General features: G+C 40.9%; 4 protein-coding genes across 7 annotated transcripts in view; 2 read left to right on the forward strand and 2 right to left on the reverse strand.

The window, feature by feature from the left end:
• The first annotated feature begins 13 nt into the window (after positions 1-13).
• Positions 14-3,629, forward strand: Start1 (Steroidogenic acute regulatory protein-like). 2 transcript variants are annotated; one of them, XM_015173744.3, is made up of 12 exons: positions 14-144; positions 665-826; positions 885-1,033; positions 1,094-1,252; positions 1,310-1,363; positions 1,426-1,558; positions 1,622-1,755; positions 1,947-2,099; positions 2,156-2,260; positions 2,423-3,003; positions 3,067-3,190; positions 3,263-3,629. In XM_015173744.3, the coding sequence occupies exons 2-12, from the start codon at positions 727-729 to the stop codon at positions 3,341-3,343; spliced, it is 1,773 nt and encodes a 590-aa protein (XP_015029230.1). In that variant the 5' UTR covers positions 14-144; positions 665-726; the 3' UTR covers positions 3,344-3,629. The 2 variants fall into 2 exon arrangements, with proteins under 2 accessions (XP_015029230.1, XP_015029231.1); XM_015173745.3 differs by having other exon boundaries at positions 27-164.
• SIFa (neuropeptide SIFamide) lies at positions 3,518-4,121 on the reverse strand. The gene is made up of 2 exons (XM_002050327.4): positions 3,878-4,121; positions 3,518-3,814 (listed from the first exon to the last, which is right to left on the reverse strand). The coding sequence occupies exons 1-2, from the start codon at positions 4,119-4,121 to the stop codon at positions 3,726-3,728; spliced, it is 333 nt and encodes a 110-aa protein (XP_002050363.2). The 3' UTR covers positions 3,518-3,725.
• Positions 4,122-4,188: 67 nt separating this feature from the next.
• On the reverse strand, positions 4,189-5,825 carry LOC6625891 (calponin homology domain-containing protein DDB_G0272472). Its single transcript, XM_002050326.4, has 2 exons — positions 4,999-5,825; positions 4,189-4,940 (listed from the first exon to the last, which is right to left on the reverse strand). The coding sequence occupies exons 1-2, from the start codon at positions 5,679-5,681 to the stop codon at positions 4,334-4,336; spliced, it is 1,290 nt and encodes a 429-aa protein (XP_002050362.1). The 5' UTR covers positions 5,682-5,825; the 3' UTR covers positions 4,189-4,333.
• Positions 5,826-7,719: 1,894 nt separating this feature from the next.
• The window catches only part of pio (piopio), a 31,551-nt gene continuing 15,589 nt past the window's right edge, over positions 7,720-23,681 (forward strand). The window contains exons 1-4 of one of the 3 annotated variants that reach the window (XM_015173746.3): positions 7,720-7,879; positions 8,370-8,661; positions 21,770-21,822; positions 22,447-22,495. In XM_015173746.3, the coding sequence (XP_015029232.1) occupies positions 21,778-21,822; positions 22,447-22,495 (94 nt within the window). In that variant the 5' untranslated portion in view covers positions 7,720-7,879; positions 8,370-8,661; positions 21,770-21,777. Of the gene's footprint in view, positions 7,880-8,088; positions 8,101-8,369; positions 8,662-20,696; positions 20,943-21,769; positions 21,823-22,446; positions 22,496-23,681 lie in introns of those variants that run through there. The other 2 variants (XM_070210305.1, XM_002050324.4) reach the window with 2 other exon arrangements.

Raw genomic sequence — 23,681 nt, forward strand, 5'->3', positions numbered from 1 at the left:
ATGCAGTTCCACCGTAGCTTCCCACGTATATACCCGTTGAACGAGCTGAACCCTAACAAATTGTTAATTAACATTTTAAATAGTGATTTAGTATTACTAGTAAATAGTTTGATATTATATTACAAATATATAGTCACGTGTCAGGTAAAAATATATGCACAAATGTAAGCAATCTTTTTCGTTGCGTATGCGGGCGTGAATCGCTAAATATTTGTTTGGCAAAGAAAACAAAGAAAAAGTTCTAATACTGCAGCTTATCAGAAATCTATATACAATCTGTGCGCTCTAAAATCTAGCTAATTGGTGCGTTAAATTGTGTCAAGTCAAGCTGCATATGTGCAAAGACAATTATGTATACACATATGTGGGTGTGTATGTGTGTGTGTATATATATGTGTGTGTGTGTGTGTGCATGTGCTTGTATGGATTTAAGCTTTTGCTTATCAGCATAAACATTAGCGGAACCACACGTCGAGGAAACTCTTTATTGTGATTATATTAGTCATACACAGAAAGCCGAATGAATACACGAAAACAAATAAATATTGGTTATTTGGCATTCTTATCAATGGGGCAGTTGGTTATTCGAGCGCACTTGTTAGCTGATTAAAAGTAACCAATATGCTTGATATAAACAACAATTGTTAATTATAATGAATTACAGTTGGATTTGCAGTGTGTCGCTAAAATGAGCTAAGACCTTCAAAGGCAGCCACAGCCACAGCCATGTCCCAAAATGATTCGGATGATGTACGCAGCACAGCTCAGCTTCTGCTCACAAATGCTCGGCATGGCGGCAATCCCTACCACATGCCGTACGATATGTGTAAGTAGTGAATGCATTCCCATATCATACGCCATAATAAGTAATCCATTGTTTATAGCGCGACCGCATTCCATAAATTTATTTACGGAGGAGTTCCTGGGCGGCTATATGCAGGATGGACGCATGTCCGTGGTGCGACGTTTCTTCTGCCTGTTTGTCACCTTCGATTTGGTGTTCGTTTCGCTGCTTTGGCTGATTTGCATAGTTGTATGTATACAGCCGGTACCAGCAACAAGATAGTGCTAATTTTTTTTATTTTCTGCGCAGATTGGTGGCGACAATATATTCCAGGCGTTTCAGAAACAAGTCATGCAATATACCATATACACATCGCTTTTTGATGTAGTTGCCACGGCGCTTTGCCGCTTCATAGTCTTAATCTTTTTCTATGCATTGCTGTATATAAATCATTGGTCCATTATAGCGGTAAGCGACTGTTGCTTGATGCTTGACTATCTTTAATTAGTAACTTGCTACTTGCAGCTTTCCACAAGTGCTTCATGTTTGTTTCTCATCACCAAAGTGTTTTTCTATGATGTAAGTATATCCATTATAGATCGGCATTTAGCTTTAATATAAGAATATTTCATTATTTTCAGTGGGTGCACTCCAAACAGCAAGTATTCGAGGTGATACTCATTATAACATCATTCATACTGGCCTGGGGTGAGGCTTGGTTTCTGGACTGCCGTGTGATACCTCAGGAGCGGCATGCCCGTCGTTATTTTGCTGGTAAATCTTGTGATCTCTTCGATATTTGTATTTATTTATTCCATGCCGTCTTCTGTTGCTTAGCGGCGAGCACAAATGAGCGCACAACATTAACGCAGCCAACGATCTTGACGGAACACGAGCGCCCACCGCAAAGCGTAACCGATTTCTATTCACCCTTGGACACGGCACATCATTCTGACGAAGAGGATGAAGAGGTCAGCTAAGTATTTATGCATGCGCATACTCAGAATAAACTTTGAATAAAACAATTATACTGTGCATCATCTATAAAAGATGCTGACATCTAGTTTTTAGGCAACAAAAGCACTCTCACAATGTTCTTGGTAGTTATTTGTACCTATCGCCATTAATTCATATGTATATTTACCTTTTCTACATTGCACAGGACGAGGAGTACAATCAAATGGGCTTGGACTGCCTGCGCAAGGCATATGAATTTATTGAGTCAACGGATTGGAAAGTAGAAAAGGTTACGCCCAAGGGCGACACAATACACAGCACACAGCGAGATAAAATTGGCAAGATTTATAAATTAACGGTGCGTAGTTGTAATTATTAAGTCTGATTTTTAATGAAGTTACTTTTTTATTTCAGGCGCGCCTTAAGTATCCCGCCAAAGCGCTTATGGAGGAGCTGTTCTACCGCATTGAAGATGTTCCCAAATGGAATCCAACGCTCTTAGAGTCCAAGATAGTTCGGGTAAGTAGTAATAGTCAATAGTTGTTAATGTCGATTATATATTTGTTAAAATAAATAGTTGTCATTTGTAGCAAGGCTATAATGTTATATTGATAGGCTTTTAAATATATAAAATTTGATTTTATGTTACTTTTCTTTTATACACTTGCCGAATTGTGTTAGAAAATCAATTCGTACACCGATATTACCTACCAAGTTTCCGTTGGCGGCGGCGGTGGCATGGTAAAGAGTCGCGATTTTGTCAACTTGCGTTCGTGTCGTTTAATTTACAATGGCAAAATCTGTGATGACGACGAAGCGGCTAAGCTTAGCAGCGAGGACGAGGACGATAACTCTCTAAATCGATCTTGTGAGGGCAGTGTAACCACCTTATCGGACAATGAATCGCAGACACCACAAGCCGGCAGTGTTGGTAGCTATCGCAACAGGTATTTCGGCCAGAGCTCGTTGCCGCCAGCGGAGGGCACAGCGACTGCGACAGCCCCAACGACACCCTACGACACATTGAGCAAGAGTTTGGGCGCCAAGAGCTTGGGTGCTGCCTTAACGTTTAATGCCGAACCACCGCCGCTGGATGATGCATTCGAGGATGCCAAAGATCAGCTGGACGATACGCCGCCCATAATGAAGAGCGTATTAACGCCGACAGATACTGTGGTGGGCAAGACCAATGAAAAGGTGTGGATGAGCGCAGCAATTAGTGTGGAATATCCAGCCGTGCCGGCCATAGCGAAGTATACAAGGTAAGGAATGAATCTTTATATATAATTGATAACCATAATAATGCGGATTTTATATCTGATCAGAGGCGAGAACATAGTGTCGGGCTTTGCGTTTCGAGAAATCATTGGCAAATCGGATGGTTGCATATTGGAATGGGTGCTGTGCCTGGATCTGAAGGGCTATATACCACGCTATGTGCTAGATGCAGTGAGTGTCTATTTATATAATATTATAATTATATTGATTAATATATGTATTTTCTTTTATTTATTTTGCCAGGCACTCACCTCATCCATGGTGGACTATATGAAATATCTGCGCAAGCATATAAATGAGCTACGACAGCGTCGACGGCGTTGATACTGCACTTCTCTTGTACATAGACTAATACGATAGGTCGCTAACATAAAGCTTCTGCAACATATTTAAATTGTATTTCATAAACAAATAATTCGCGTAATTATATTCTAATTGTATCTCAAGCGCGTGCTAGTTAACTTTAGAGGACAAGAAAAAAAAAAAACAACAGTCAAGTGCATTGCTCGTAAGTTTATTGAGTATGTATTGTATATGCTATATAGGTATTGTAAGTTTATGTATATGGACGACTTAACTAATACATTTTATACATGCTTTTTTTTTGTAATTGTATTTAGTCGCTGTTGGTGAGTCGGCAGCTACAACATCTAGTTTTAGTTTGCTTTAGAATGCGTACGTTTAAGATCAGTCTCAGGGCTTGCTCCTATTTGCTGTCGTTCTGGGGAAACCAGCCTTGACACGCCTCCACGGCCACCTCGCAAACAGCGCCCATTGCCTTGGCATTGTCATAGTCTAAGCAAATGTATTATCTACGGTTATTATCCATGATTTTGTTTTAAGTCTATGCGAACTTACCCAAAGCATTGCGCTTGCCAAAGATGCTGCCATTGAACGGTGGCTTCCTGTAGGCTGCCTCGCTGCTGTGCAGCAGAATGGCGGCCACAATAATGGTGACCAGCAGCAAGGTTAGTGTACATCTGAGTGCGGCCATTGTGAAGTCTGTTTGCGGCGTGTTGTGGCTGGCAACTGTTTGCTGGCGAAGCGTTGAAGTTGAAGTGTGATTTGTGGTTGCCAGGACTGTTGCTTTTATAGGCTGCATCTACCCTTGGTGTCCTGTCTGCCCGGCTAATTGGGTTATGCTCGTGTTAATTGAAAAGCAAAATGACTTGAGGGAATTGGTTTTTTTTTTTTCTTTGGCGTGTCCTAACATAAAATTTAATTGTTATACTACATTTAATTAAGTACAAGCGATTCAAATAAGCACTAGTTCCGAAATTAAAATAAATTAAATTGATCAGCTTTGAGACCGAACTAAAATACTGCCTTGCTACCCGCATTCCAATCGAGCACCTTGCTGAACTCCTTCTCGCCAAAGCCAATGGCCACCGCCTGCTCCACGCAGCTGTTCTGCCGCTTGAGATTGTCAATCATGAAGAGCTGCTTCTTGTAGGCATTCAGGAGGTCTGCACGCTGGCGTTTTAGGGCCTTGATGCGACCATCTCGCAACTTGATCTCTTTGCGATTGTATTCGAGATCGTCGCGCTGCTGGTTAGCCTGCTGGCCGAGCATCTGGCGACTGGATTCGGCATCTTCGCTGGCGCGCATCAAGCGATTCTCCAGATTGGCATTGGTTTGCTTCAGCATTTTTGTGTCGCGCCGCAGCAGCTCCAACTCGTGCTGTTGGTTGTTGTACTCCACCTGGCGCTCCTTTTGCCGGCGGCTGGCCTCCTCGGACTGCAGTTCGAGACGATGCAGCTGCTCGGCAAGCTTGGCGTTTGAGTTCAATGCCTGATCCCGTTGACTTTCCACCTTGCGCAGTGCGTCGAGTGCCTGTTCCAACCGCTCCTTTTGATCGGCCATATCCTGCGTCAGCTGTCCGTGATCCTCCTCCAAAATGGTAACCTTGGCCTTTAGAAATCTTTAAAAATAGCACACATTAGACTTTGAATGCGGTTTAATTTTTGATGCGCACACACCTGATGAAGTTGTCCTGCGTTAGCTGCTTCTTCGATTGTCCATTAACGACCGTTGTGCTCTCGCGTTGTGACTGCTGCACTACCTCTAGCTCCACCATCGGCTGTTGCTGCGCGTCCAGGCCATCGCCGTGCCGCAGCAGCAGATCCAACGATGGACTTTGCTTGAAATTTGGATTGCGATACTTAACGTACGTGGCCGTTTTATGGCTTGCCCTACGCGTAAAGGTACTATCGATTCGTCCAGCCGGCTGCTGTGTTCCGTTGTTGTTGTTGTTGTTGGTTGTTGGAGCTTGTTTGGTCTGCGCCTTGCCCAACCGCCAGTCGGGCATTTTGGATTTGTTCAATTGTGACATTAGGGTCGTCGTGGGCTTGCACCGTGGTGATGTCACCTGCGTTGATGGCGGTGTCAATGTTGTTGGTGTTGTTGCAGCACTTTTATTGGGCGATCTGAGCGCCCTGGGTAGTCCTCCTTTGTGGCCACGCCTGCCCGTTGTCCTGGCGCTGCCGCCATCCACATTCAGTTTCTTTTTCAGCAACGTGCTGGGACCCTTCTGCTTGAGATAGGTGCTGTAGCGGGACTGGGTTACCGCATGGCTGCCATCTTCGGCGGGATTCAATGCCAAAAGATTTAGCTCTTGATTTATATTGAAGAGTTCCTTTTCGCGCGACAAGATCTCGGCCATAATGCCGTTAAATGTATTTTGAATTGTCTCCTTCTTGGACACTTGCCTCGAATGAGCTAATCTACTTTGATCTGATGAACCCTTTTTCAACAAGAAATTTTTACAAATATTTATTTAATTGGCAAGCTGCCTCCTCCGTTCGGAGCTTTGCCTTTATTTGAGCCAAAATCCAGACCCTGCTTTGATTTTAACACCTGGCCGACAAGTACATAAACAATTGTTGTACTGTAACCAAGGGCTACCTGGACATGTCCGTCGCAGCACCTCAGGCGGGGGTTGTTTTTGTTATTTTTTTTTTCATTTTCTGTTGTTGCTATTGTTATTACCCCACCCCCCGCTCTCCACGCCGGACGTGTCTTAAGGCCAACGACTTGTGAATTTATGTACCTGTCAGCTTGACATTATGAACTTGGCTCAGTCCGTGGGCGTTCCTGCTTGGAAGTATTGCCAAAAAAACATGCACGCATGGCGTGGGCTTATCGTATTTCTAGGCAAATGCTGATGGTCTCTAGAATTCTGTGATGTAATTGCAATTGATCGACTGTTGCCAACAGAGCTGATGGATGGATGAAACCCACCCAAATGGCCTTTCCAGCGCTGAGTCAGCTTATTAAATTCAGAAACTAATCATATTATTTGTCTTCGAGCGAATATCAAGCTAAAGCTGAAACAATTTCGATTCTGCATAAATCAAAAGTGCACATCATATGTTTGTAACCATTCCAGAATATACCCTGTAAAATTGTTTTTAATTTTTAAGCACATTTAAATAATACGCTAATGCTCTGGTTATTTCATTTATTAGACACATATTTTTATATCTAGAGCTCTCCAGGCACGTCTGAAGATCGAAACATTCCTGCACGTCTCTGTCGACGAACTTTTGACATTGAGCATTGAACAAGAGAAGCACGCATGATAATCATAAATATTGGTATAACTAAAAATATAAATAGAAACGTTCAAGTTAATGGGAAACGTCAACAATTGGCCGCGTCTGAGGCGGCCCCGATCAAGGCTAACAGCAGCAGCTGGAAACGAGGAAAAGGTTCTGCTGGCCACTACCTGCGTGGTTGGAAAATGTAAATGCAAGTTCAAGATTTATGCAGCTTCAACAGAATACGGACCGTAGTTAGCGTATTGTCAGCTATGACTATATGCATGCATGTATATAAATATATATATATGTATGTATGGGAGTATTTGCCGTATATGCCGTCATCAAGGCATTCTGGTGACAGCCCACACATTGATTCTGTTTGCGTAGCTCTCGACTTGCTGCCAAGACGCAGCTCAACTTGGCGACTCTCCGAGCGCATTCGGAAAGCTCGCAAAGACGGCTTAGTTAGACGCGTTAGCCAAGCATGACGTGATTCGGGTCTGCAGGGATACATGGGCTGGAGTCTCTAATTACGCGCCAGGCGTGCGCTCATTAGAAAGAGAAACAATCTCAGGTGAGAACTAGAAATGACACCTAGCAGCGGCAGGCCGACTATTAAATACACTTTTATGGATATTGCAGGCCGGTTAATAAATACACAAGAGACAAGATTCCTTATCACTTGCTTCAGTTATACTTTAAACCGTGAGGCTAGATTCGTCTGGGTACATACAGAGCCGACTTGACTATATCGTTGCAACTTTGACTGCTGAACGAGAACTTATATATATATACTTTATTGTCTCGGGTGTGTCCACACTTTCCAACAATATTAGAATACCCTTTTTCTAGGGCATAAAAAGAGCGTCAGCCGAGCGTGGCACAGGGCCCAAGTGCAACCGGTGTGTGGGCCAGTTGTTGTTATTATCGTTGTAGTAGTTGTTGTTGCTGAAAAACTGCCAACACCAGGCAACAACACACACCACACACACACACACACACACACATAAGTGACAAGAAGAGCGCGGCGCCAATAAGAGCGCGGCTTGGCTTGCCAATTACTCCGACTGCGACTCCGAAAACTTGGCCAGACCGGTTGCTGCCTAGGTCTCGTTGCTGTTGTTGTCGGTGTTGACTTTAGAGCCGTCTTGACTTTAGAGGCAAGCGTCTGTTTAGTTCAGTCTTGGCCAGGTCGGTGTGCGAGACACATCCACACAGCAAATAAGAAGCGCGGTTCGTACGTCGCGCGCTCGCTCTCCCGCGGTTTGCCTTTGATTCAATATACCGAGCCGTGGAATCGCAGATGAAAAACGAGCATGTACGTGTTAAGCTAGAGTTAGAGTGTGAATCGGTTTAATCTTGAGGCATGAAATGGTTCTAAATTGGGGCTGGCTCTTTTACTGCGAACGTGCAAACGCATTTGTGACGCTGCCAAAGTCAAAGAAATGTTCGGTTGCATTTTTGTCGTTTGATTTTGTTGCTGCCCTTGGCGGGCGATCAACTTGTTGTTGTTATTGTTGATGTTGTTGTTGTTATAAGGCACAACGGGTGGTTCGACTAACAGTTAATTTTGACTTCATCACGACAACAACAGAATAACGAAATTTGTGTAAATTGACCGCAAGTTTGTTGCCTAAGTCTTTTGTTTTTTCTCGCTTGTTGCCAGCACTTGCGAGCGCCAGTTACAACAATTGATATATACAACTATATCTATCGCTCTTTGCCTTTGCTTTTTCACTCTTAAAGCACGCTCTTCGCTCTTGCAGTTGTTTTTTAGCCAGTCGTAATTGTTGTTTTATTTTCTACAGCCTGCAACCATATGTAAATCGAGTGTGCGCCAAACCAAGAGGAAGTTAGCCAAATTAAATGTATGCAAAGAAAACCTAACAAATTATGCGCCTGTGAAAGAAACGAATAATGCGCCACACAAAGCATGATAAATTTTAAAAATTGTACAAATAATTCAAACACAAAAATATATTTCCACATATTTTGGCAAACAAAAAGTTGATCACAAATAAATAAACACGTGTAAAACAAAGGCCACATAACTAATTGGATTACGCAAAGCAACTAAAACGGGACGAACGTTGTTATAAGGTGAGTTTGATGTTTTTTTTTCGGTTTATATCTTTTTGGCAAAAATGAACCGCTAGAGTTTAATTATGCACATATTGTCCAGCTCGGAGCAGATCGCAACATATTCAATATGGCGCAGGGTGTTTTTTTTTTTAGTTTTATATTTCTTTTTAATGTTTTGCCGTTTGCAAAATTGCAAGCTAAGCCACGAAAGATGACTTCATAAATCGCCGTCTACTGAGGCGGTCCTCATCTTGGAAACCGGTTCGTTCGGGCTCTGACTTAAGGTTCGCTTGCGCACAAATTCGCATGTATATATACATATATATGAAGAAAATGTTTTGTGCGCAAAATTCAATGTAATGGAGGTTTTGTTTTTTTTTTTTTTTTGGTCAGCCAGCTTTTAGCTGCGTTTTTCCTGTCGCAACTGTCTTTAAGTCCGTCCGATCTGTGCGCATTGAACCTGTTCCTCAAGGTTAGATCCGCAGCAAATCGGCTGTCATATGCTGCCTCCCAAGTTCGCTCAGCTCTTGCCGCACAGTTACATCATCGCCGATCGCTCGGACAAACATGGAGATGCGACAATTTTGCTGCCACTTATTAGCTTGCATGACGCGGCATGCCACAATGCGTAGCATAAATCCCCCTCTATATATATTATTATGGACATTGTAATGGCCACGTCACGGACATCCGCTTTTGTTGCTTTCTGCTGCTCGGCTGCATGTTCGGCATGTTTAATTTCAATCAGCGGAAAACTGTGAAAAGTCATACCCAAAAAAACGTTCTCAGCGCTGAGAAATACAAATAGCTGCACAGAACATTTAGCTATTAAATAAAAGAGAGTGCTCGACTAGAAAATACTGTACTCCGGTCTGCAGTCCTCTTAATATGTGTTGTTGTTTCCCGCTTTTAACGTTGTCGACAAGTTGGACAGGCTCCGACAAATGGACCCCGACACACATACTCAACAGCTATCTGCCTCTTCCAGTCGCTTGCGCAATTTTATTATAGTCTTTCTTAATACTCTGTTAAGTCTAAGTTAAGTGGAGTATTAAAACTAGATTTGTTATAGCTAGAGATTTGTAGATTTTGTGTCATTGAATACGAGTTGGGTTTTTCCTTAAGCTTGACTTGAAAAATCACCTAAAGTTTTTTTTTTTATCAATACACTTCCATTCAGAAATCTTCTCAAGTTTTAACGGCTTTTCTTCGTCTGTTTATATACATTTTTATTGCACTAACAATAGAGTATCAAGCCGTCGTATATTTCTAACTGTCAGGGTCTTATCTTTTAGTTTTGCAACAATATTTATGGACAATGCCAGGCAATTGCTGCCTTTTACGCTGTAATTCCCAACTAGTTCTGATGAAAACGAAGTAGCTGTCTAGTTATGGCCACGCTAAGAAGTGGGTGTTTCTTTTTCCAACATTTTCCGTAAGAGTAAAGCAATTTTCAACGCATTTACATTTACTTATAACGAGCCCACATGATTTTTAAGTACTAGAATCTATTGCTAATTGGCTGGCAAACATTACGAAAGAAACTCTCGAATAACATTAATCATAGTCCGAGACCAGCATAAGCTGTGCCTCTTGCCAACTATTGGCTGCGATTGCCGGTGGAGCCAAGTACACAGAGAAAAAAAGCTTGTCTAAACTTTTAGCACTTCTACGCGAAGACCTTAACCATAATTATGACTCTGCGTTTCGTTTGCTTTATTGTTATTGCTGTTGCTGCTGCTGTTGTTGTTGTTGTTGTGTTGGCGTCTAAAGAAGCAATTAGAAAATTTGATTGATTGACAGCTGAGCAAAAGAGGAAGAGAGAGAGAGCGAGAGGCAGAGCGGCAGATGAACGACTTGCATCATCAGCATTGGAGAATTGAATGAAAATGTTTTTTCGGTCATTTTTCCTGAACCCTGCCTGCCGCTTGATGCATGGCCTATTAATTGGTTAATTTGTGGTTGTTAACTATCAAAATATTTTCCTATAATGTGTGTTGACTGCAACACCTTTTGTTGTGAATAATTGTGTGCTATCGTCGGTGTTGGCCTCTCAACTGAGCTAATAGAATCTCAGATTCTATAGATTCTACCAATATGTGGGCAACTGGCAAACGCCAACGCACAAGCCAAAAAATCAAATTTCCATAATTAAAAAGCAGGCAAGACCAGTTTTTTCTTATATATGCACACACACACACATGCGCGTACACAATTTATGCGGCACTTCTTGGTCATAATGAACTTAACTTGTTTATATAACAAACACAACACAAGCAGCTCGACTGACCTTGAGACAAAAGCGGCCACACAAAAATGCGTCGAAAAAATCATTTTTTGTTGTTTATTATTTCTTGTTGCTGTGCTCTGCTTTTAATTTATAAATTTGGCTTTTATTTATTTTTTTTTGGCATATTGCCTCATTGCAAAGCACTTGAAAAGTGAATTGCGGTTACAACATTTGCGGCAGCATCTGTGAAATCGCTGGGCAAGAAGGGGGCAACCATTATTTACATATTGATTGGTAATTTTATGACGCACTCAAAGAAATAAGAAAAACCATTTGATTGCCAGCTTGTTGAGTTCACGAACTTAATAATTGATTTTTAATCGCTTTGCCATATGTTGCCAGCTTTAAAGAACACGCAAAGAAAGCTCAAAGAGAAGAGAAAAAGGTTCATTCAACCTGCGCGAAGAACTTACAATGTTAAATTCCATTTTTGGCTTTCCTATACATGTTTTTTTTTTTTGGCAACAATATTGATTTACAGTTGAGGTAACAAGCGACTAACGGCTTTCAAAACGAAAGACTTAGGCAACAAACTTGCTACTTAACAGTGCTCTTTCGCTAACCGCCACGCATTACTCATGACCATGCTCCCTCTCTCTCTCTCTCTCTCGCTCCCTCTACCTCTTCTTCCTCGCTCAATCTATAATTATGCAAATCTGTATTTCTGCAGTTTTTCGGGTTTTTTCCTCGTTCATTTCATTTTGCTGTAAGGCGTGCCCAACAATTTGCTTTGGCGCATGTGAGTCAGCAGCTGAGCTGGATTAAACGCCAGTCGAACAATCAGTTGTTGTCTGTTTGTTTTAAATGAAAAGTAGTCTGGCTAGATTCGGTGCAGACACTGGCACAACGTGTCCAAATCCAAAAGCCAACTTAAATGCAGGCTTTTACCATAAAAAATAAAAAAAATAAAAAAAATAATACAAACAACCTCTGCGTGGGTTAGTCTGGGCCCAACACAATGTTGCTCGTAATTGTACAAACGTTCACAGAAACACTTTCAAACACAAACCGAGTGGGGCGTGGGTGTGTCCAACGGGCTGGCAAAAAAAAAAAGGAAAAAAACTGGTGCATGTACTCATGACTTTTGAACCAGGTCAGAAATTTTGCCTGTTCTTTTTATATACCCTATAATAAATGGACACAATAGCTAGTTAGGCAACAGTTGGTTTTACTTAAGCTTTAATTCCAGCTCTAGTTAAAAATTTTTCAACTGAAAAGAATTTTCTCTGCATGTTTTTTGTCTATTCGAAGCACGCTGAAAAGTTGAACTATTCTTAGAAAATACCTTCTACTAAATATTTAATGTTTTTATGATTCCGTGCCTTACAATCTTTATTGAGTTCTACTGACTTAAGTTTTTCTCAAATATATTTTTACTTACTGCCGCCCATAAAAAGCTAAAGAACGCATTAATGATATTTCATAAACTACTCTCAAGTCGTAAACGTGTTTCATAATTTCAGTTTAATGAGTTCTCTTTGGGTTTCAAATTTCCAATTAACAATAAAAATAGATCCGCGGTAGCCAATGTCGCTGGAGGTCTCCACTTTTAAGTACTTCTAGGCACAGGCCAGTCGCAACAATGCAAAAAATAAATAGAAAAAAAAAACTGAAACGGAACTGTTGAGCGTTTGGCAAAACTTGTTTTGCGCCGGCCTCAGGCAGGCAGCAACTACAACGACACACACAGACAATGAGCGCCAGGGCAAAGCTAAAAACCGAGGAAAAAAATGGCAACGGCCAGCGCAAAGTAAATGTCTGGCAGCTGAAAATGTTGTTGTTGTCGTTGTCTGATAAAAATCGAAACATATTCAAGTCCTACGGCCAAAAAGCTGAGCTCAAGTCACGTTCAGCTGCGTGTTTTTTTTTTTTTTTTTGCATATACAAAATAAAGGCGCAAAGCTGGAAAAGAAAATATAAATTAGGCGTCAAAAATAGCTGTGCGAAAAAAAATTGCCGCAGGGCGCGTCTCGTGGGTGCTCAAAAAAACATTGGTCTTGTGTTTTGAGCTAAATTGGAGATCTTGACAAATCAACAGCAAAAACAATTTGTACAAATTTTACGTAACTGCGTGGCGACCAATAAAAACAAAAGAAGAAAATTAAAAAATAAAAGACGCAACGCATTTGGCTTGTGTATTTTCTTAGGTTTTGTTTTTGGACTTTGTTGCTTCTCAAGTTGGTCGCACAGCCACAGCCACAGCCCCAAAGATGTGGCAACTTGTGAACGCTCCAATTTAACGCACTCGGCCAAATGCGGGGCGGACTTTTGCAACTGCGTCTGACGGACCTGGCTGACGACAGAGCTGACAGCACGCAAACCAAGACCAAATATTGACGCACATTTGCTGTGTGCTAAGCGCTAAGTGCACGCAGCCAGAATGCGGCAAGAGTATACGACTAGCAAATGCACTGCAATGGTAGCTTATTGCTATCAGCATCCGAAGCCGGTTTAAGCAGCCCAACTGACAATTCTATAAAATGCATGAAGCAGAAATTAAATTATTAAATTAGTGAATGTTTAAAAAACTGTGCCGAATCGAAGTTCGAACCAAAAGCGTAAATCTTGGCTTGAGTTCGTTCAGTTAGTAAATGGTTTATAATTTCTTTAGCTACGCCGACTCAATATACGCTTTCTTGGCTTAGTGCAAAGGCATTGCACAAGGACAACTTTAAGAGCAGCGCCTTTCCATTTGTGTTGGCTGCTTTGCTGCCAAAAATATGGCTAAACTAGCTCTGGCCAAAAAAGCTCGTAAAGGCAAGCAACACAATCGAACAGACATAACTTTTGGCCATGTTGCAATTGAACAAAAGCGCAACAGAAGTTTGTGGCCTAAGTCATTTGATTTAAACTGCAACATTAACTGTGCACTTTGTCTTAATTGTTAATTGTAAATTGCGGGCACATAATAAAAGTTAATGCAGCTGGGAAAATAGCCAAAGTACATTTAAACAATGGAAACTAATGTTGGCGTTTATTGCAAATTGCATTACCAACTGTTGTCGCCCCTCCAATAGCAATTTGGAGGCATTGTTAGCGCATTTGCGATGACGCCGGGCAATTGCAATGACCTTGACGCAATCGTCAAGCCATAAAAAAAAACATCGTTCGTTCCGTTTCGTTGACTGCGCTTACTTTGATCTGGCCAAGCCCCAGCCCATGCCCATCTCCCCATCTCGCCAGCACACAAAGCTTGTTAACTTAAGCTGGCAGCCAAATGACACTTAATAGCCAACTCAACGTTACTTGGACAGCTACCTGGCATTCGAAACTGCAGCTATCAGATATATGTATGTATATTCTAGTCAGATTTAAAATTCTAATTTTGATGGCCAGCCAAATGAATGTACTTATTTGCATAGCCAAGCAGGTGAAAGTCAATACAATTGAGTTTTTGATCATGTCTTTAGCGCTTTTGATTAGCACGGGCGAGTTCTCGGCAAAGTAAAAGTAAAAGCTAAGACAAAGTCGAAAAAATTAAAGCCGTGCCTGACCCCAAAAAAAAAACAAAGCGAAGATACAAACACATTGTTAAGCTACAAAACTAGATATAAAGAAATATATTATGCGCTTTCCAGTGGCTCGTATTGACCCTTTGCCTCGTTAATTACCATAATTAAGAACACAATGCGGGCCAAAACGCAGCAGCAGTCACAAAATGCAGCTCGGATGCCAGCTGGTGGCTTATCGAGATGGAAACCCTCTGAAGTCAACTTTACTTTCTATCGAAATTGCAGCGAAATTAGCTATACGCAGTGCTATTCGTTAGATTGATTGTAATACGAGAGAGAGAGAGAGAGAGAGAGGGAGGGGAGGGAGGGAGGTAGCAGAGATTTCTCAGTTTTTATGGCATTTGGCCTAACCACAACCGAAAGTTGTTAGCTGTTAGAATCTTGGTCTTGTCCGTGTTCGTTTTATTTCTATATTTTTTTTTTTCACTGTCTGTTGCCCATTTCAAATAGGTCAAACTGGCGCGCTTTGTGGTTAGGTGTGTGCGTGTGCATATGTGTGTGTGTGTGTGCTTAACACACTTTTTGTATTGCCATTGGCAATTTGCATGGCCGTGTTTTCTGATTTTAAGCGTGTGATATTCTAATTGTAAGCGAAGCTCGTTCTAATCAAGTCGTAGCCCCGCTTCGCCCCCGATTTTATCGCAAGCGCGCACCCAAGTTTGTGTCTTCAGTCATCTGTGCTGCGCAAGTTTGCGTCTTAAGTCATTCGTCTTTCGTCTTTGATTGATGTGCGTCTTTTTATGTGGAACAGCATAATTTGCCCAATGAAGTGGCGCAGATGCCGCAAACTAGATTACAGCTTGATTACCATTCGCTCTGTGGAACAATCTTCAAGCATCATCGAGCGTTCCTGCTTGACCCAAAAAAAATTATATGCCCATTTGCTGCTCAATTAGCACATGAAATTTTTGTTGTAAATTAAACGCATTTTACGCACAGTTACGCGGGTTTTGGCAACACATTTTACAGTTTGTTTCCTTTCAATATCGCTCGAGCAGAAAGCTGTAAATTATTCGTGCTTGAAAAAAACTAAAAAAATAACAAAAATTGAATAAAGTAAAATAAATGATAAGCTAGCCTGCTTTAGACGGTAGTGCTCGACTAGGCGATGCCCTGGCCCTGAGATGCCTTTTGTTTATACAATAATTGAAGGTCGCATATATATGTATATCTAGCTCAGATCGATATTGATCAATAGAATGTGAATTGGAGGACTTATCGAAAAATAATTATAATCCCGTTCTGTGTATGATATAATAGTATATATATATCTAAAAGAAGGGTAGACAGCTCGTCCTGCGCGAGAATTTATGTACCTTATTGGCTCGAAAATGCTTCCTGCTGCCTGTTACATAAAGTTGCACAAAATCATTGAGCCTTTTTCAAAGTATTTTTAGTGTATTCAAAAATAGTCATTTTGCAAATGTTTATGCGGCGCGACTTTTCGAAATAAATTATGTGTGCTTTGGTAATGGCAACACGCGAGGTCATTTAGTCGCCACATTACGTTCAGTTGGGTTTGCGCTCGTAAATGAAAATGCAATTGTTTAAACAAATATGTTTGTTTTTCGTTTTTGTTTTTTTAGTGTTTCTTTTTCTTCTACGTCATTTTTCGCTGTACTGCCGCGTGCACGCGCAACTCGCTTAATTTATTCAGTTGCACGGCCCATTTGTCGGCCTTTTCTCTATTCGTATTTGTTTGGCTTAAAGGTTTTGTTGTTAGTTTGTTGTTGTTGTTGTTGTTGTTATTGTTGTCGTTGTTGTCGTTGCTGTTACGGAATGTGTGTCAAACGAATTCAACACTTGGCAGCCACATAAAAATATCCGTTACAGCTGAACGCACGCTGCCGATGACAATGATGATGATGATGATCAATTGAATGACTTCATGATGAATACCCAATGCTAAAACAAGACACATGCATAAATTTAACCATATATGTACTTGGGCATATAATCGTAACATTATATAGCTTCATTGATTCACAGTCTATATGAAAAGACTTTTCTGTAAACAGCACACACAAGAGACTTATAAGAAGAATTTCGATATTCAAATCTCTTAGTTCTAATTCCCAAAAGGTTTTCATATAACACAGTGCATTAAAACTTTATGAAATATAACGCAACGCGGCTTGAATAGCCGCATAAATATTATGCAATTCTATCTATAACTAATGCCTAATTAACTAACAACTAATTAACTAACTCCTGTTATCCTGTTTACCATAAGCGATTTATTTAACACTTTGACCCAAATCGACAAAAAGACATCACGTTTTTTTTTTTTTTTTTTAATCGATGATTTTTTTTTTTAATATCTCGGGTAATAGCTTCGCGCGGAGATATGACGTTCCAAAACGATATAACTCCGCGTGGAGATATGACGTTCCAAAACGACATAACTCCGCGCGGAGATATGACGTCCCAAAACGACATAAATCCGCGCGGAGATATGACGTTCCAAAACGACATTACTCCGCGTGGAGATATGACGTTCCAAAACGACATAACTCCCGCGGAGATATGACGTTCCAAAACGACATAACTCCCGCGGAGATATGACGTTCCAAAACGACATAACTCCGCGTGGAGATATGACGTTCCAAAACGACATAACTCCGCGCGGAGATATGACGTCCCAAAACGACATAAATCCGCGCGGAGATATGACGTTCCAAAACGACATTACTCCGCGTGGAGATATGACGTTCCAAAACGACATAACTCCAAGCGGAGATATGAGATATGACCTTAAATCACCTTTATTTTCAAAATCGAGGTTCCAAATCATAATCTCGGGTAAATAATGTCTGATTTTAAAATGTTATACCTTTTTGAATACGTACGGATCTCTATCATCAATTGTCATTCAAAAAAATTAATCATCGATGGGTTGAAAAATGTTGTTGACAAAAAACCGATTCGTTCCTAAATTCCATCTTTTTGATGATTTTTTCGAATATTTCCGTCAAATGATGTCCGATTTTGGAATTTTATACCATTTTTGACTCGTAAGGATCAGTTCTATCGATTGGCATCAAAGCAAATCCAAAAATTTCACACAAATCGGCAAAATGGCAAAATAGAGGTCGGTGCGAAAATCGAAACTTTTTCGATGATTTTTTTTAATATCTCGGGTAATAGCTCCGCGCGGAGATATGACGTTCCAAAACGACATAACTCCGCGTGGAGATATGACGTTCCAAAACGACATAACTCCCGCGGAGATATGACGTTCCAAAACGACATACCTCCGCGCGGAGATATGACGTCCCAAAACGACATAAATCCGCGCGGAGATATGACGTTCCAAAACGACATAACTCCGCGTGGAGATATGACGTTCCAAAACGACATAACTCCCGCGGAGATATGACGTTCCAAAACGACATAACTCCGCGTGGAGATATGACGTTCCAAAACGACATACCTCCGCGCGGAGATATGACCTCCCAAAACGACATAAATCCGCGCGGAGATATGACGTTCCAAAACGACATTACTCCGCGTGGAGATATGACGTTCCAAAACGACATAACTCCAAGCGGAGATATGAGATATGACCTTAAATCACCTTTATTTTCAAAATCGAGGTTCCAAATCATAATCTCGGGTAAATAATGTCTGATTTAAAAATGTTATACCTTTTTGAATACGTACGGATCTCTATCATCAATTGTCATTCAAACAAATTAATCATCGATGGGTTGAAAAATGTTGACAAAAAACCGATTCGTTCCTAAATTCCATCTTTTTGATGATTTTTTGGAATATTTCCGTCAAATGATGTCCGATTTTGGAATTTTATACCATTTTTGACTAGTAAGGATCAGTTCTATCGATTGGCATCAAAGCAAATCCAAAAATTTCACACAAATCGGCAAAATGGCAAAATAGAGGTCGGTGCGAAAATCGAAACTTTTTCGATGATTTTTTTTTAATATCTCGGGTAATAGCTCCGCGCGGAGATATGACGTTCCAAAACGATATAACTCCGCGTGGAGATATGACGTTCCAAAACGATATAACTCCGCGTGGAGATATGACGTTCCGAAACGACATAACTCCGCGTGGAGATATGACGTTCCAAAACGACATAACTCCGCGTGGAGATATGACGTTCCAAAACGACATAACTCCCGCGGAGATATGACGTTCCAAAACGACATAACTCCGCGTGGAGATATGACGTTCCAAAACGACATAACTCCGCGCGGAGATATGACGTTCCAAAACGACATAACTCCGCGTGGAGATATGACGTTCCAAAACGACATAACTCCCGCGGAGATATGACGTTCCAAAACGACATAACTCCCGCGGAGATATGACGTTCCAAAACGACATAACTCCGCGTGGAGATATGACGTTCCAAAACGACATAACTCTGCGTGGAGATATGACGTTCCAAAACGACATAACTCTGCGTGGAGATATGACGTTCCGAAACGACATAACTCCGCGTGGAGATATGACGTTCCAAAACGACATAACTCTGCGTGGAGATATGACGTTCCAAAACGACATAACTCCGCGTGGAGATATAACGTTCCAAAACGACATAACTCCCGCGGAGATATGACGTTCCAAAACGACATAACTCCGCGTGGAGATATGACGGTCCAAAACGACATAACTCCGCGTGGAGATATGTCATTCCAAAACGACATAGCTCCGCGCGGAGATATGACGTTCCAAAACGACATAGCTCCGCGCGGAGATATGACGTTCCAAAACGACATAGCTCCACGCGAGATATGAGATATGACCTTCCAAATCTTCACGTTTTTTTTTCAAATCGAGGTTCCAAATCATAATCTCGGGTAAATAATGTCTGATTTTCAAATGTTATACCTTTTTGAATGCGTACGGATCCCTACCATCAATTGGCATTCAAACAAATTAATCATCGATGTCCGTCTGTCTGTCTGTCCGTTCGTCCGTATGTATGAACGCAAGGATCTCAGAACATATAAGAGCTATAGACTTAAAATGATGTAGGTGCTCCTAGTGCCCGCGTAGATCGAGTTTGTTTCCGATAATCGATAACTTACTCCGTTTCCAAGAAATCGATAAAAATCGATATCGATATCCTGATTTCTTGCCAATTTTGGTAAATAATTAGAGCTAGAGTCCCCAAACTTGACATATAGCTTCTAAAATAGAATATATATATGCATTTGATGTTAAGAAAAAAAGGTTGTGGGTATCCCCTAGTCGGGAGCTCCCGACTTTTTGTTACGAACCCTTGAAACTGGGTAACGAGAGCAGATGCCAATCAGAGTTCATTATTCATAATTTCCGTTGAGCGCAATGCGCAGCAATTTTAATTCAAAGTTATTGTTAGCTCTATACGCTCGCAGAGGGTATTACAATTTTGTCAGGCTATGTAAAATGTTGGGAAAATGATTTATAGCGAGACTTTATATGAAACTCCAATAGGAACTAAGCCTTTAGTCGAATATGTAAAACAGACAAACTTTTATTATAGTTTTGTGCAAATTAAATGAAAGACGAAAGCTTCTGCGACTATATAATCATTTTGTTTTTTCGAAATCTTCTTCGGTTGCATACTTTCGATAGATAACAATTTTGAGACACCTGTCTTATCGTACTCTTTATAATCATAGCTCGATGACTCTTTTTAAATCCTAACTTGTAGATTATCAGAGCTAGACCCTGAAAAATTAGTATATGGGCTCTCCTTTGGCATGGCATTTAAAAGCCATGAGAATTTAAAATAAATGGGCCCATGGGCACCGAAGTTATTTGAGCTGTGGGGAGGAATAGATATGTAGATTGCAGAAAGCTATAATATTTCCAAAGGCAACTCGGCGCTGAAGCAAGGATATCTGCTAGTCGAACACTCCTGATTAGACTGCGCTTACTTTCATTTCCTCACACTTTAGCTTAGTTAGTTCGTCAATTAGGGTATTCGCAGTTTGTCATGAATATATTTATTATTATTCGAATGGTGTTTTACGTGCATGAGCTGCGCTTTCAGGTTGGAGCAGCTGTATTTTTTGTTTTTATTTTTTATTAGAGCCGAGTTAGTGACATTTTTGCGCTATGCCGCTAAACGGGCTTACGTCATGCGTCTAATTTTAGCTAATTTATTGCAGCAGCAATAGCAAGGCGAGTATTGTCTGTTTGTTGCTTTCATTGTTGTTGCTATTTTTATTGTTGTTGTTGTTGTTAGTGTTAGCTGGCAATTTGCATTGGGCGGATGTCAGTTCCGAGCTGCGACTGTAGCCACGCGGTTAGCTGCGATCCGAATCTCTCTCCTGCTCGATAGACTGTGTGGGCCCGGCATTGACAAATATTTGATTGGAATTATTGACGCCACATGATGTTGGCCATTTGTCAAGACACGCTGACAATATCGCATGACCCAATTGACTGGCAAACAAAGTTCAATAATAACCAAAATCCCATAGAGATTATAGCACTTGGATAATAAACAGCTGCAACAACTGCAGCACGGCAATCAATAGGTGAGTGTAAGACCGTGCCTCCCTCCCTCCGTCCATCTTGTGACATCATCTGTGAAAGAGTAAACAACAGCCAGAAATCATTGGCGTCTTTTATCATGCGCTTGGCCATCTATGTAAGCCGCGGCAAGTTGTTTTTGGTTTTAGGTCGTCGCGATAATGATCGGGCCGGATTGCTGGCCAACAACTCTAGGGGCCTCTCTTCCTGGCCATGACTTGGCCAACAACAATGTTCTCACACAGCACACGTATTATGCAGGAAGCTGTAACTGGAGAAAAAACTGCTTATCATGTGCTCCATTTGGTTATTGATATCTGTTGTTGTTGTCATTGTCATTGTTGTTGTTGTTGCTGTCATGTGTTGCAAGCGGCGAGTGGCAGCTGTTGACGGAAGCTCTTTGGCTTGTATTGAGGATTTTGCCAGTTTAGGCCCTGTCGCTGCGCCTTTACCGTTATGTCTTGTATGTTTTCGGGCTTTTATGCTGATTTTAACCCATTTTCGAACCATGGCACGCAACATGAGGCAGCCAGCCAGCCAGCTTGGCTGACCCAATTGCCAGGGCTGTGTCTGCTCGAAAGTTTCGCCTCGGGCGCAGCTTGGGCGAAAACAAACACTCACAAACACACACACACACTTACAGCTAATCAAAAATTCATTAATTTTATTTTGGCTCATATGATTCTTAGCATAATATAATCCGATTTCTATAGCTATCTCAAACTGGCAACCGGTTTGGCAATTTCGCTTGTTTCTCTAATTAATCCAAAACTTTGCTCACTTTTTAACTTAGTTCTCTCTCTCTCTCTCTCTCTCTATTGTCTCTTTGCAGCTGCCACAATGAAGTCAAGCACTCGAATTCTGTGCACCGCGCTGCACTTAATCGTAAGTATTATAGAAAATATGATATTTTTTTTCGTGTCCTCATTCCGAGGCGCTGTGAAATGAAAAATTGGCTAAGCACACATCAATCAGCAGAGGCCACAGCTCCAGCTGGAGCCTGGGCTGTGAATGACAATTGCATGGCCTGGCGATTAACCTGAATTTCTCCGTGCTCCTGCTGCCGCCCGTATGCTAAAATCGATGCCGTGTTGTGCCAAGTTGCCAAAAGTAGCACAGCTCCAGCTGCCAGCTTCATGGCTAGATTCTAAGCCGCCTTGAGTCGGGTCCCAGCTTGGGTTTCAACTCTAACCTGGCGCGAGCTGCTGCTGGCGAAAGTTTTTTTTTGTTTTTTATTATTTTTTGGCTGCCTCTAGAATCGTGAGAATATTGCCCATCTCCCTCTAACCCAGCACGAACTGCAACCAAAAATCTTGGCGCATTTCTTTGCATTTCCATTTTAATTAAAGGAGCTTAGCTCGCCTGCAGACTTGCCGAGATAAGTCTGGCATTAATGTCGGCTCGATCGTGATTTATGTCAACAGCTTTATGGCAACCGGCCACTGTTATGGCCATGGCCCTCTCACAGCCAGTTGCTAATGATCATTTTCCCATCCACTTTCTTTGCAGACAATCGCAGCTCTAACGACACACGGCGCACAGATACCAACGCCAGAGAGTAAGTACATTTATCATTTATATTGTGTAAGCCAATTCCAATTTAATATGCCATTCAAGTTGCTTATTTAAATCAAGGAAAAATGCGTTAAAAGCTAGATACCAACAGATTGACCCACTCACTCGAACAGAATTCCAAGCTAGTTTATATGCGTACTTTTATCTTAGCTGATAGTTTAGCTAGGCTTAAAGTTACTTGGCTAATCAAATGCCGTCAAAATTTCACGACTGCACATTCTTGGCTTGGCTTAAAACAGAAATCAATTCATTATAATTATTATTATAATAATTAACTAAATGTAAATAATTATCAAAGAATAATTTTCGAAAAATTATTTTAAATAAATGCTTCTCCTTAACTTTTAAAGAACAACAAAGTTAATTAAAAAGAGTCGTCTTCAAAAATGTAGCTGAACGAGTCACAAAACGCTTTTCAGGTTTTGAGTCTAGTCTGAAAAACAAACCTTAGTAGCAAATGATGATCTTTGACTAATAGTCTTTTTGTATACAATCGACAACCAAAGCCTGGTGGGCGTGACCAAAAGTCGAATATGATCTCATAGGCATATTCATTTGTAAAGCTATAGTTGAAGTATAATTAAATTCCCAAACATTTGCTCATGCTGAAAAAATTTGATACTAATAAATACTAAATTAAAATATTACTTTTATGGAGCTCAAATTACATTTAATTGACTTACGAGTTAGTGGTAAAATACGCTTAAGGTTAGACCCTTCCCATTAAAAAACTCACTCAAAAAATAAATCCAGCTAGAATTAAGACATGTTCAGTTTTTATACCCTGAACCCATTAAAAATGGGTATAAGGGCATATTGTATTTGTGCTAAATCCAAATGTATTTAACAGCTATGTATGCAATAGCTCCGCGCGGAGATATGACGTTCCAAAACGACATAACTCCGCGAGAGGTATGAGATATGACCTTCCAAGTCATCTCGTTTTTTTTTTTTCAAAATTTTTTTACACCATTTTTGACTCGTAAGGATCAGTTCTATCTATGACCTTCCAAGTCATCTCGTTTTTTTTTTTTCAAAATTTTTTTACACCATTTTTGACTCGTAAGGATCAGTTCTATCTTAATTGGCATAAAAAAAAGTAAATCCAAAATTTTGACCCAAATCAACAAAATGGCAAGGGGTTATGACGTTCACGACATAACTCCGCG

This window comes from Drosophila virilis, chromosome 5, assembly GCF_030788295.1.
Source record: "Drosophila virilis strain 15010-1051.87 chromosome 5, Dvir_AGI_RSII-ME, whole genome shotgun sequence".
Classification (NCBI taxonomy): domain Eukaryota; kingdom Metazoa; phylum Arthropoda; class Insecta; order Diptera; family Drosophilidae; genus Drosophila; species Drosophila virilis.

Bases quoted from the DNA above. Each gene is read 5' to 3' on its own strand.
- Start1 (XM_015173744.3), top strand. From the start codon at position 727: ATGTCCCAAAATGATTCGGATGATGTACGCAGCACAGCTCAGCTTCTG. The intron at 1,559-1,621 runs GTAAATCTTGTG...TCTGTTGCTTAG, and splicing joins TGCCCGTCGTTATTTTGCTG to CGGCGAGCACAAATGAGCGC. The intron at 3,004-3,066 runs GTAAGGAATGAA...ATATCTGATCAG, and splicing joins GCCATAGCGAAGTATACAAG to AGGCGAGAACATAGTGTCGG.
- SIFa (XM_002050327.4), bottom strand. From the start codon at position 4,121: ATGCAGCCTATAAAAGCAACAGTCCTGGCAACCACAAATCACACTTCA. The intron at 3,815-3,877 runs GTAAGTTCGCAT...ACATTTGCTTAG, and splicing joins TGGCAAGCGCAATGCTTTGG to ACTATGACAATGCCAAGGCA.
- LOC6625891 (XM_002050326.4), bottom strand. From the start codon at position 5,681: ATGGCCGAGATCTTGTCGCGCGAAAAGGAACTCTTCAATATAAATCAA. The intron at 4,941-4,998 runs GTGTGTGCGCAT...CTATTTTTAAAG, and splicing joins ACGCAGGACAACTTCATCAG to ATTTCTAAAGGCCAAGGTTA.